This window comes from Bubalus kerabau, chromosome 8 (assembly GCF_029407905.1).
Source record: "Bubalus kerabau isolate K-KA32 ecotype Philippines breed swamp buffalo chromosome 8, PCC_UOA_SB_1v2, whole genome shotgun sequence".
In the NCBI taxonomy this organism is placed as follows: Eukaryota; Metazoa; Chordata; class Mammalia; order Artiodactyla; family Bovidae; genus Bubalus; species Bubalus kerabau.
This window is the reverse complement of record NC_073631.1, coordinates 79723671-79737302: the sequence shown is the minus strand read 5'-3', so window position 1 is coordinate 79737302 and position 13632 is coordinate 79723671. Positions and strand designations below refer to the sequence as shown.

General features: G+C 50.4%; 1 protein-coding gene across 1 annotated transcript in view; it reads left to right on the top strand.

Annotated features, from left to right (window-relative positions):
• The first annotated feature begins 4841 nt into the window (after positions 1 to 4841).
• The window catches only part of RAMP3 (receptor activity modifying protein 3), a 30696-nt gene continuing 21905 nt past the window's right edge, over positions 4842 to 13632 (top strand). Inside the window, exon 1 of the mRNA XM_055589372.1 lies at positions 4842 to 5259. Coding sequence (XP_055445347.1) covers positions 4842 to 5259 — 418 coding nt within the window. The remainder of the gene's footprint in view (positions 5260 to 13632) is intronic.

The following is a 13632-nucleotide window of genomic DNA, read 5'->3' as shown; positions in this document are numbered from 1 at the left end:
CAGCTCCTCTCATGCTGGCTCCTAGACTAGATGTGCGGAGCCGAGCTGTGTTTCTCTGATTGCATTTGCTCACAAAACCTGCACTTAGAAAAGAGGCTCCTTTATTGTCGAGAGAACTTGCTCTTAAAACCATTACAAGAAAAATTACCGAATAAATATCTTGATAATACTGCCTTGGTCAGGGCTGGATTAGGAGAGAGAAGCCACATGGTAATTGGCACTGGTGCGTGCTAAGTTGCTTCAGTCCTGTCTGACTCTTTGCAACCCTATGGACTGTAGCCCACTGGGCTCCTCTGTCTATGAGATTCTCCAGGCAAGTATACTGGAGTGGGCTGCCATGCCCTCCTCCAGGAGATCTTCCTGATCCAGGGATCAAACCCAAGCATCTTATGTCTCCAGAACTGGCAGGTGGGTTCTTTACCACTAGTGCCAACTGGCACCGGAAAGCTTGATACAGAGATGGGGTGGCCTACCAAGGAATGCAGGACGGCAACTGTAGGGGCGCCTGGTTAGCAGACCCCTGCAGGGGCAGGGGAGGGGAGGTGAGGTGCACCCTTGAAAGGGGCGGGACAGGGTCACGCACTGCCTGGGCACATTATACATGGGGGTGGTAACCGAGCAACCCTGGGTCCCAGGTGATGGGGCAGCTACATCCTCTCTGGGGTTTCAGACCCTGCGGTCCCCAGTATAGACTGGCAGCAGCCCCTGTGGGATGCAGCAGTGGGCCCTGTTCTCTCCTCTTGGGGCAGGGGGGTCTCCTCACCCCATGACACCTTCTGAACTAGTTTCTGGGTGGCAGTGGCTCCCAGGCCACTCACAGAGGAGCAAGACCCCTTGGGTTTCTCCTTGAGGGCTCCGCTTACTGCAGGGGCCCTGAGCCTACTGAGAGTCACAGGGGAGAGGCCTGTTTTAAGGCAAGGGCTGGGGTCGGGGGTGGGAGTCTCATGCTCATCCAGTCCCTGTGTTCCTAGAGGAGCCTGCAGGGGCCTGTGGTTACTCAACACATCTGCTCGGTCTCCTACCCATGGCCAAGCAGGGGTGAGGAGAGTACCCTCAGGGGTCCTGTGGGCCTGCTACAGAAGGAGGAGTCTGATGGCCTTGCTGCTCAGGTGACGGGGCTGCAAGGAGGAGCCAGACAAGGCTGCCAGGCATGATGACTACTCTGGGACTGCCTTGGCCATCTGGTGCCTCTACCGTCTTTACCTCCACCATCTCCATTGCCCAGGGCCTGTGGATCTCAGCACAGAGAAGCTCCTTTGGTGTCAGTCCTCACCGCTGATCTGAGAACGAGGCTGTTATCCTCTTCAGTTTCAGATGGAAAATGCGAGGCTCCCTGAGTGTCTTGTGTTGGGGAGACAATGGAGCTTGGCTGGACCTATGTCTGTGCATCTCCCCCGCTCCTCTGCTCTGAGACCCAGATCAGAGCTGCTGATCTGGGCCACCATGTGGGGAGGGGGCCATGCTGGCGGTGTTGAATGGAGGGGCCAACACCAGGACTTAAACCAGATTTGTCATTTCAAGGGGAACTTTTCAAGCTTGGGGCAAGATCCTGTAAGAGCTGATTTGACCTGTTGTTCTCAAGGATGTGTGGGTTTAACCGGGGGCATCTGGAACAACAGGGGAGCAAGAGGAGGGCTGGAGGAGACCCCAGATGGGTTCCCAGATCCAAGGAGCGACTCTGGGATTCCATGCTTAGCAATGGAGAGTTGGGTTGCAGGGATGCCACCTCAGACAGCCCTGGGAGGAGCTAGAGGAACCCGCCTTTGGATGCCCACTGACCACCTGGGCTGAGTCCTGTGCTGTTTGGGATGCTGAGGTAGAGGAGAGTTGCCAGAGAAGAAGGAGGAGCAGACAGTTAGTGGGGATTATTTCAGAGACTGGGCTGAGCCTTGGCAGAAAGGACCTGACTGCCCCTGAGGAGCGGCTGGAGGACAGGGGCGGACAGAGGTGGGGGGCCAGGCCGAAGAGGAGGCCTGGAGGGTGAGCTGGGGGCCAAGCAGGTGTGAAGTCCTCTCTGTGGGCAGGGTGACTGATTCTTCTAAAAGCAAAGCCTGTGAGCCCAGGGAAGGAGCCAGACAGCAGCACAGCCCCTGGGCCTGTCCTGTCCTCTCTGCTCTGAGGCCTGCGGATGGCCACTGGCCTTCCAGACCTCGTCAGCTTGGCCCAGAGGAGCTGGTTGTCTTGTGAGTGGGGGCTTCTGTCCTTTCAGGGATCCAGGCTACATCCTGTCCTCCTCTTAAGGGCAGGCTGCTTGTGGATCAAACAGTGTCATCCTCGGGTAGCCTCCAGGGTCAGTCAGCATCTGTTGTCATGAGCACTGACCCTCACCCACCTGCCCAGGGCGTCCTATTACCCAGCCTCCACTGCCCCATGTTCCCTTCTCAAGCTCATTTTTCCACAGGGACAGCCCCTCCTGTCTGCCTGGAAGGTCCCATGCTCACACTCCTGCTCCCAGACCTAGCGGTGTACACAGCACACTCGTGTCCTTCCTCAGTAGCCTGGGGTGACCGGCTTTGACTCATCCAGGACCTCGGGGAAGCCAGAGGAATGTCAGGGTGAGCGCTCAGCTCAGGGCCGCCATGTGGCGGCTCCTTGTCCAACAGGCAGCAGCTTCGAGTAGCACTGAGCCACAGCCTCAAGTCCTAGCCCTGGAGTTTCCAGAATGTCTCTTCTTCTGCCGTCCAGAGGCCACAGCAACCACTAATGCTGGTGGATTGGATGGTGGGGGGCAGTCTAGAGTCTCTGATGGCTTTTGAATCATCTCTCTAGAGTGGGGAGGACCAGCTGATTCAGGGCAGAGGAGACAGTTCTGCACTGGGGTGGGAGTGTGGGGGGGTGAGGCGGTGGAGGAGGTCAAGGGGAAGAAGCAGCAGGGTGAGGCCACAGCAGGAAGGCCCCTCTGGGCCTCCCTCAGCCCCCTTCTCACCACTGGAGTGAAACCCCCTGCCCCAGTAGAGATGTGCTCTGTCAGGGCCATGGCACAGGGCATAGGGAGCAGAAGCCAGGGCCCTGCCACTCATGGACTTCCTCTAGTGGGGACAATGGGACGGTCTGTGGGCCTTGGGAGTTTGCCGTGGGGCACAGGGGAGCTCCATGGGAGTGGAGTGCGGGGACCTGAGTCTGCAGGATGGGGGAGGGAAGGGCATCCCAGACCGGGAAGCAGCTTCATCTGGGGCCCTGCCTCCCAGGATGCTGGGCAAGTTAGTACTGGTCAGCAAGTCACAGCCCCAGGCTGGAATGGGCTTCAGGGTACTGTCTGGTCTGCCCCCCATCTGATGACCTGTCCCCGCCTGCTAGCTGTGTGCTAGTTGCCTGCAGGGTCTGGCCTAGCCTCTCCCGGGGTGTGGTGTTGCCCTCAGTGAGTCTGCAGTCTCCAGGGGACACTGGCGGACACTGGGACTGTGCTGTTGGCTCGTCTCCCTTGGTGCAGGGCATCTGAGAAGCGGTGGCTGGCAGGAAGCACTGAGCTGAGGGGTAGCCCCTACATCTGCGCCCCCCACCACCTTGGGCAGAAGGCAAGCAGGAAGGGTGGTCAATTTTAATTAGCTTTAAGTCTCCCTTGAAATAATTCTGGTTCTAATCAGAAAAAGAACAGAAAACTTTGGTCCCTTATTAAGGGGGCTGAAGAGTTGACTCATTGGAAAAGACCCTGATGCTGGGCGGGATTGGGGGCAGGAGGAGAAGGGGACGACAGAGGATGAGATGGCTGGATGGCATCACCAACTTGATGGACGTGAGTCTGAGTGAACTCCAGGAGTTGGTGATGGACAGGGAGGCCTGGCGTGCTGCGATTCATGGGGTCGCAAAGAGTCGGACACGACTGAGCGACTGAACTGAACTGAACTGAACTGATAATGCAGGAAAGGTCAGTTTGGCTCCTCTATTTTAGATGCCTACACTAGAATTCTCCAGCACCATCTGTCTTTGGGGCAGGCCCATTACCTTCCTCTTACCGCTCAGAGGGCAGAGGTCTTGTCCAGGTGGGGAGCCCACTTGCTCCATTCCTCTGATGTGGAAAGGCCCAGGCTGAGAGTAATGAATCCCTAGGCCTTCCTAGTGCTGCTTTCCTGAGCCCTGAGATGAGGCACGGCTGGTGGGGGGTGGTGGACTATGGGCCTCAAAGGGCAGGGGTTCTTCATCAGTGACAATGTGACTGGGCGTCCGTGGGGCCAGGGTCTGTGCTAGGGGCTGAGGGGGACAGAGGTGACCAAACCAAGGGAGGTCATCTGTGGTTGAAGTACCCTGAGGCCCTTTCTCCTTTCCCTGGGAGCCCATAACACTTCACGAAGTCAGGCCCTGAGGGGTACCCAGTCACTCTCTTGGCCCTCATTTTGTCCCCTGAGGCCTCCAGAGGGCACAGGGTACGGACCGGGGCCTGAGGACTCAGTTCTAGCCATGGGTGGTGGGGTGTGTGTGTGTCAGTGTAGGTGTGTGCATGCCCCACCCTCTCTGGTCCAGAGGGGTGCAAAGGTTCTTGGCAGAGGGAAGACCCCAGGAAGGTATCCTAGGGCTTGAGGCCCCTAAGTACTTGGGGTTCTACCCAGAAGTCCCCACTTCTCACCCCCTCACAGAGATGCCTCCACTCACACCCAGCTTTCTCCCGAGGGGGTTGCCCCCTGCACCCACTTGCTCCCTCCCCGGTCTCCCATGGCACCGAACCACACAGCTATCTTTCTCCAGACACCTTCCCTGGCTTCTTTGTGGTCTGGGTTGAGGGTGGGTGCACCTGCTGGGTGCCCCCCACTCCCGGCCAGGCTCCCACCCGCCCCCAAGCCTGCTCCTCAGCCCAGCTGGACACCAGGTCTTCTAGGACCGCACCCTTAGGGCAGAAGGAAGGGGACATGCGCTGGGGAGGGGATGCGTCCTGGGGGAAGGACCGGTCAGTGAGGGGAGGCACGTCCTGGGGGGTAGGACGCGTCCTTGGCGGGGCTCGTCATAGGGATGGGAGGGTCCTGAGGGGCAGCACGTCCTGGGAGAGCGCGACCTGCTGGAGGGCACCTGTTGCGGGGAGGGAGGCGCATCCCAGAGGGCGGAGAGCACAGCCTAGGGGCAGGCACCTCCTGGGGGCGGGCTCTTTGCGGCCCCTCCCCGGCCTGGGCTCCGTCCCCGGGCGCCCCCAGCGGGGACGCATCTGCACCGCGCGCCGCAGCTGGACTGTGCGTCACAGCTGGACCGCGCGCGACAGCTGGCCAGCCATGGGGACAAGAGCGCTGCGGCACCCCTACTTTTTGCCACTGCTGCTGCTGCTGCTGCTCTGCGGTAAGGGAACGCTGGGTCTGGCGCCGGGGCGCCCCGACCTCCTCGGGGGTCGTGGGATCCGCGCGGTCTTTGGCATCCTGCCTCTGCACCTGGCTGCTCCTCCTCCTCAGCACCGACCTGGGCCAGCCCGGCGCGCCGGGCTCTGGAGGCGCGGTCCCCAGGATGCTCCAGCTGATGGTGACGGGCCGGGCTTGGAAGGAAGGTGAAGGGTCTCCTGCAGGCTGTGCTTCGGCAGCGGGCTCGGCCAGAGCCCGCTCCTCCCTGCTGCGATGTCTCCAGCCTCGCTGTTCTGGGGCTGGGGACTGGCGGGCGTGTCCATCTCCCTCCTCCCTGTGAGGCAGTGTGCTCCACGTCCGGGGCTCCTGCGTGCACAGCAGGCGCAGGGGTGTGGATGAGAGGAAACCAGAAGTGGGAGTGCTAGATCTTCCCTGCTATGTCTGTCCTCCGAGGACAGTGTTTCAGTGTGAGTGTGTATGCCTGTATCTGGAGCAACTGGCTGGAAGGGACAGAGGGCGGCTTTCTGAGGTTTCCCCTCCCAGATCCCTTCTCCAGCGAGAAAACACGGGGCTCCTGGGAAGACACATTGCTCACAAACTGGGAATGGATTGAATGAAATGCTTGTTTTGAAAAACCCTTCTAAGGAAATCATCCAAGAACCAGTGATAGGGTATCCGTGTTTGGGGAGGGCTTCCGTGGGAGAGCCTTCCTGAGCCTGGCCAGCTCTGAGAGGGGGAAGCCTTGGCCTGGGGGTCCACAGTCCCCTGGGTCCTTTGGGATGCTCCCATGTTCTCACTGGCCTCAGTTTCCCTGACTGTAAGATGTAAAATTGGGCTTGTTTGCATTGCCACTGTCAGCTTTGATGACCTGGAATTTGGAAAACGCTGCTTAGGCCCATTGGCATCTTGAACTCCAGGTTATCTTTCCACCGGTGATGTCTGGGGTGGATAAAGTATGACTTCATTTAATGTTCAGGGGTTAGAGCCCTAGGGTTAGCTGGGTTTTTGTGTTAGAGGAAAGAGTGATTGATGGCTTCCAGAAGTCAGGAGATCAGGAGCACACTGATACAGGATTTCAGCAAGCTTCAAATGCAAAGCCCTTGGATGAAGATTTTTTTTTTTTTTAATTTTTTAATTGGAAGATAGTTATTTAAAATGTGTTGGTTTCTGCCATACAACAATGTGAATCCATCATAATTACATATATATCCCCTCCCTCTCCCCACTCCCATGCCACCCCTCTAGGTCATCACAGGGCACCAGGCTGGGCTCCCTCTGTTACACAGCAGCTTTCCACTCATTATCTGTTTACACATGGTAGTGTATATATGTCAGCGCTGCTTTCTCAATTAGTCCTACCCTCTTCGTCCCCTGCTGTGTACACAAGTCCGTTCTCTATGTCTGGATGGAGATTTTGGTTCTTGTAATGGGAGAAGACTCTGATTCATTATGATGGAAACTGAGGCTCTCCTCGCCCACCTACAGCCTGGAATTGAGAAGAACCAAAGGCAAGCCCTGCGGAGAAACCTTCCATGTTAATAGCCTTGGGCTCATGTTGATGTGGTTCTGGGAGCCACTTCATCTTGTCTCATTGGACCCGGTGTCCCTCGCCCACGGAACCTGGGCTCAGGCTCCCCAGCCAGGGTCAGGGTCCAGGTCAGCTCCTCAGCAGACGCAGTCCAGTGCTGGCCTCATCAGAGTGAGGACCTCAGGAACTGACTCCTGACTGAGTCAAGGAGATGCACAGAGAGGCAGACCTGCTCATGGGCTCACACTGCTTTGTCATACATGGGATGGGTGCCATATCAGCCCTGGAGGCAGCTGCATCTTGAAGGAGGGTGCCAGGGCTGCTCTGGATGCTGACACCCCACTATCCCTGAGCTGTCTCTGGGTGGTACAAAGTGGGTACAGGAAGCTGGGCTAGCAAGGGGGCTGTTCCTAGTGATCATCAGGTTCCATTGAGGACAGGCTCTGAAGGACCCATCAAGGAAGGTGCTTTGAGAATTACAAACCCTAATTCAGAAGCAGGTGCTGCTGTGCAGGGCCCTGGGGTCGTGAGGTCCAGCAAAAGTCCACTCAGCTAGGGCTCTGCCTCTGTGCCTGTTACTGACTGGGGCTGAAACTGCACTCAGGTTTGACTGCTCAATGCTCAAAAATCAGTCTTCAAGACACAAGGGTTAGTGGGGGAAAAAATGCTTTATTCAGGAAGCCAGCAACCTAGGAAGATGGCAGACCACCCAAATCAACTCCAAGTTGCCAACCAGAGGGCAAGAGCTTTTACAATTTTTTTAGAATAATTTTATGTTTTTTAAATGTGGTCCATTTTAAAAGTCTTCATTGAATTTGTTGACTAACCTAGATAGCATATTAAAAAACAGAAACATTACTTTGTCAACAAAGGTCCATCTAGTCAAAGCTATGGTTTTTCAGTAGTCTTGTATGCATGTGAGAGTTGGACCATAAAGAAAGCTGAGTGCAGAAGAACTGAGACTTTTGAACTGTGGTGTTGGAGAAGACTCTTGAGAGCCCCTTGGACTGCAAGGAGATCCAACCAGTCAGTCCTAAAGGAAATCAGTCCTGAATATTCATTGGAAGGACTGATGTTGAAGCTGAAGCTCCAGTACTTTGGCCACCTGATGTGAAGAGCTGACTTATTAGAAAAGACCCTGATGATGGGAAAGATTGAAGGCAGGCAGAGAAAGGGACAACAGAGGATGAGATGGTTGGATGGCATCACCAACTCTATGGACATGAGTTTGAGCAAACTCTGGGAGTTGGTGATGGACAGGGAAGCCTGGCATGCTGCAGTCCATGGGGTCCCAAAGAGTTGGATACAACTGAGTGACTGAACTGAACTGATTGAATTTGTTGCAATATTGATTCTGTTTTACATTTTGGTTGTTTGGCCTCAAGGCATGTGGGATCTTAGCTCCCTGACCAGGGACCCAACCTGTATCCCCTATCCTGGAAGGCAAGGTCTTAACCACTGGACTGCCAGGAAAGTCCCAGGGCAAGAGCTTTTAAGGGAAAGCTTCAGGGATGTGCAGGTGGGGGCTATGTGCAGAACAGCACTGCTCAAATTGGAGCAGCTTGTATTATGGCTGCAGTTTGATCATCAGGCAGTTAGCTCTTTCTCCCTGGTGGTTTTAGATTCTGTAAGACAACTCAGGAATAGGTATTGGACGGTGTTATCTAGTTCTTCAGGGAGGAGCTACAAATTCTGAGACTGCTGTAGGCCTAACTGCTACTTTTGTCACTCCATGTCTACAACCTTTCAGTCATTAATTCCTTTAAAAATATTTATTTCTTTTATTTATTTATTCAGCTGTGCTGGGTCTTAGTTGCAGCATGCAGTCTTTTAGTTGTGGCATGTGAACGTTAGTTGCGACTTGTGGGATCCATTCCCCGACAAGGGATGGAACCCAGGTCCCTTGCATTGGGAGCATGGAGTCTTAGCCACTGGACCACCAGGGAAGTCCTACAGTGTGTGTTAAATAGGTCACAAACAAGCTCTTTTAAATTAGCATAAAATTTGAGTTAAATCATATAAATCAGAATAACTTCCACATACCTCAATATGTGAAAATTTCTTCTATCGTTTTCCCCTTTTGATGGCAAGTCTTTCAGTAGAAAGCATTGATGATAAAAATATTTGTCCCTTGATCATGTTTGCTGCTTGCCCTGGGTCTATCCTCTGCCTTGGTGCTAGTCCTACTTTTCACTTATATGAAAAGTAGTTATTTTTTCATATGAATGAAAATTTCTTTTCGTTTTTTTTTTTTCATTTATATGAAAAGCCTAGTTATCCATGTTGGAGGAAAACTAATCAGACATAACAAAGGACTACAAAGGTATGTTGACAGTGGGACCTTTTATAGGTTATGTGTGTGTGTTAAGTTGCCTCAGTCATGTCTGACTCTTTGCAACCCTATGGACTGTTGCCTGCCAGGCTCTCTGTCCATGGGATTCTCCAGGCAAGAATACTAGAGTGGGTTGCTGTGTTCTACCCAAGGGGATCTTCCCACCCAGGGATTGAACCCATGTCTTTTATATCTTCTCCATTGACAGACTGTTCTTTGCCACGAGTGCCACTTGGGAAGCCCTTTATAGGTTACGCATCTTATCAGCTATATCCAATTGTCACACAAATGCTGTACATGCACTTCAGGCAGTAGACTTAAAGTAAGCGGTGATACATGTCATGAGTAGTTATACTCTGACAACTTCACTAGGTCAAGTTTTCATTTAATGGTCTCCATGAAGTTTAATAAACCAAATAATCTTGATTAGTTTAATATTTCTTTCAGAGATGCTTCAGGGGCCATTTGGAGAACTCAGTTAGCTAGAGAAGGAAACCTAAAATCTCTTATCAAAAACAGCTCAATATTCCAGGAAACATTGCTCTTTTAACAGAGTGAGAAAACCAAACTCCAGTCTTGTATTAGTTTACTTCTGATAATAAAATTCATTTATTTTATTAACTTCAATCTAATCTTATTCAATCCTGACCATGCATAAAACTTTTCTTAAGATTCCTTTTACATAAACCTCACGACTTCTGTATTCACGTAAGTCTGTCCCTTATCCTTTCCCCATCTAGAAACGATGAGCTCTAGGGCAAAATTGTTTTTCTTTTTTCTTTAACAAAACTATCTCCATTCTTTTTTTTTTTTTTAAATTATTTATTTAGCTGTGCCAGGTCTTAGTTGCGACACACGATCTTTGATCTTTGATCTTCGTCAGGCTTGCAAACTCTTAGTTGTGGCATGAGGGCTCTTTGTTCCAGCCTGCATATGCTTAGTTGCAGCATATGGGATTTAGTTTCTTGACCAGGGTTTGAACCTTGGCCCCCTGCATTGGGAGTGCAGAGTCTTAGCCACTGGCTACCTAACTTCAGTGTTCTTGCCTGAAGAATTCCATGGACGGAGGAGCCTGGCAGGCTACAGTCTATGGGGTTGCACAGAATCGGACACAACTGACTATTACTTTTAGTAGTTTTAATTACATATTTATTATAATTTTCATCCTTAAAAACCCTAATCTCTAGCAAAAAACAAAAGGCAAGTAATTGAACTGTTTGTTATACTAACATTTTCTAATTGACAAACTTATAAACATGTTCTATAACCTCTAAAAACATACATTTTTATAGCATAATTTCTCTCTTTAAAGTGATACAAACATCTTTAGTTTTTTCTCTCCTAAGAAGACAAAAGATTGCTAGACTTGTATAACAATCAATGTTTCAGTATTTTATCTTAAAAAAAGACCTAGACCTTCAATGAATTTTTCTCATTTAACTTAATTTAGCAAAACTTTTAAGTTTCAAGTTACTGAGAATCTAAAAAAATTAAAACATTATCATTTCTAAAGAGTTCATCTAAAAACTTCTATATCATTTTTCTGTATTTTACTACTTATGACAATATCATCATGGCAAATCAGTTTTTTGTTGATAATTTTTTCAATAGATATAACATGAATTTACTGACTTTCAGTAAACCTTTGTACAAGAGAAGTATCATATGTAGTACTGGTGACTCTGAAGACGTATCTGTATTAATTAACAAATCTTAATACTGGATAGTAATTTAATACTTAATATTCTGCAGAGCACATGAACCTGAAATTCATTTTGGTTTAGTTCAGTTCAGTTCAGTCACTCAGTCGTGTCCGACTCTTTGTGATCCCATGAATCGCAGCACGCCAGGCCTCCCTGTCCATCACCAACTCCCGGAGTTCACTCAGACTCACGTCCATCGAGTCAGTGATGCCATCCAGCCATCTCATCCTCTGTCGTCCCCTTCTCCTCCTGCCCCCAATCCCTCCCAGAATCAGAGTCTTTTCCAATGAGTCAACTCTTCACATGAGGTGGCCAAAGTACTGGAGTTTCAGCTTTAGCATCATTCCTTCCAAAGAAATCCCAGGGCTGATCTCCTTCAGAATGGACTGGTTGGATCTCCTTGCATTTTGGTTAGTTTTTTGTTGTATTTAGAAATGTTTGATTTGTAAGTGCTCACTTTTCTTTAGGACAGTTAAATAGAGATCATAGATTAATTTTGGTAATTTATAGATTAATTTTGGTAATATTATCCAAAGATAAGACACAATTATGATGTGGCTTCCTGGTGGCTCAGACAGTAAGGAGTCTGCCTGAAGTGCAGGAGACCTGGGTTCAATCCCTGGATTGGGAAGATCCCCTGGAGAAGAGAATGGCAACCCACTCCAGTATTCTTGTCTGGAGAATTTCATGGACAGAGGAGCCTGGCAGGCCATGGCTCGCCAGTCCATGGGGTCCTAAACTTACTTGCATTTAAAAAACCTTCCCCTGCCCCCCACCTTTTTTTTTTTCCTTTTGACTTGAAGTTCTACTAATTAACCCAAGGCCTACTGGCTCAGTTTCATGCCTTGCTCTTGACCAAACCGTTGGGTTTGGATATTACTCCTGGGGTGCCTCTCTCTTTGCAGCAGTTGATCCCCATGATCATAAAACATTTAGTGGCACTTAGTCTCAGCTTTTCCCACTCTAGCAACCTAGAAAGGGCTGTTGTGACTGCCAGTTGGGCTTTTCTGGTGACTTAGCAGTAAAGAATCCGCCTGCAATGCAGAAGATACAGGACACTTGAGTTCGATCTCTGGGTTGGGAAGATCCCCTTGGAGGAGGGCATGGCAACCCACTCCAGTATCTTGCCTGGGAAATCCCATGGACAGAGGAGCCCGGAGGGCTGCAGTCCATGGGATCCCAGAGAGTCAGACACGACTTAAGCAACTGAGCACACACGCATGCATGTGACTGTCAGTTGGATTCAGTCAGTTCAGGCCCCGTAACCCTGTGTGGGGACCTAGGAGTATGGAGTGAAGGACTGCATGTATGGGAAGCTCCTGCCAGTGCCTGGCACCATTCTGTGAACACTTGAGTTTGCTAGCATCTGTGGCTCCCAGGGGCCCACTTACAGCACCACACAGAGTGCCTGTGCCAGTGTGTCTGTGTATAAGTACAGCGCTGTCACTGTTTTTGTCACTGGTGGGAGTAATGTCCTGCCGTCGAGCCGTCTCCTGTCACGTTGGATTCTGTGCACTTGAGTGGGTCCAGGTGCAGTGCTGGATATCAGGTACCCCAGGGATTGCAAGGAGGTGCTTGGCTCAGAGGTGCCTTGGAGTTCCTCTGACGTCACTATATGGAAATTGAGGTCCAGGATGGGGAGGAACTTGCCAGACCACAAGGGCTGAGGGCAGAACCTTCCAGACCACAGTGTCCCAGAGCCATACTGGCCATGGCCCGTCACTGCTGAGCCCACTGAGGCCACGGTCTGCTTGCTGCTTGTTTGCACTGGAGGAGAATGAGAACTCCTGTTTTTCATTTCCAAATGACTGGCCATGACAGCCTTTTCTCTCGAAAATGCATCTGTTTGGCTGTTTATCATTTCCCAGAGTCTGAAAGTCCTCTAGACAAAAGAAACACAGTCCTGCCTTTTTTTTGTTTCCCTGATGGAACCACTGAAATGGTTTTCTATTCCAAGTTAATTCCTGAGACCTTTATTAATGCAGCTGGTAGCCTGAGTGGGTGGCAGCCATCTACCTTCCTGGTGTTGTCAGGAATCTGCATCTTTACCTCTCTTTTTTTTGTTGTTTTTCTTTTTAATTTATTGTTTTACTGAAGGATAATTGCTTTATAGAATTTTGTTGTTTTCTGTCAAACATGAATCAGCCATAGGTATACATATATCCTCTCCCTTTTGAACCTCCCTCCCATCTCCCTTCCCATCCCACTGCTCTAGGTTGATACGGAGCCCCTGTTTGAGTTTCCTGAGACACACAGCAAATTCCCGTTGGCTATCTATTTTACATATGGTAATGTAAGTTTCCATGTTACCCTTTCCATACATCTCACCCTCTCCTCCCCTCTCCCCATGCCCATAAGTCTATTCTCTATGTCTGTTTCTCCACTGCTGCCCTGTAAATAAGTTCTTCAGTACCATTCTTCTAGATTCCGTATATGTGTGTTAGAATATGATATTTATCTTTCTCTTTCTGACTCACTTCACTCTGTATAATAGGTTCTAGGTTCATCCACCGCATCAGAACTGACTAAAATGCGTTCTTTTTTATGGCTGAGTAATATTCCGTTGTGTATATGTACCACAACTTCTTTATCCACTCATCTGTTGATGGACATCTAGGTTGCTTCCATGTTCTAGCTATTGTAAATAGTGCTGCAGTGAACAATGGGACACATGTGCCTTTTTCAATTTTGGTTTCCTCAGGGTATATGTCTAGGAGTGGGATTGCTGGGTCATATGGTAATTTTATTCCTAGTTTTTTTAAGGACTCTCCATACCGTCTTCCATAGTGGCTGTATCAATTTACATTCCACCAA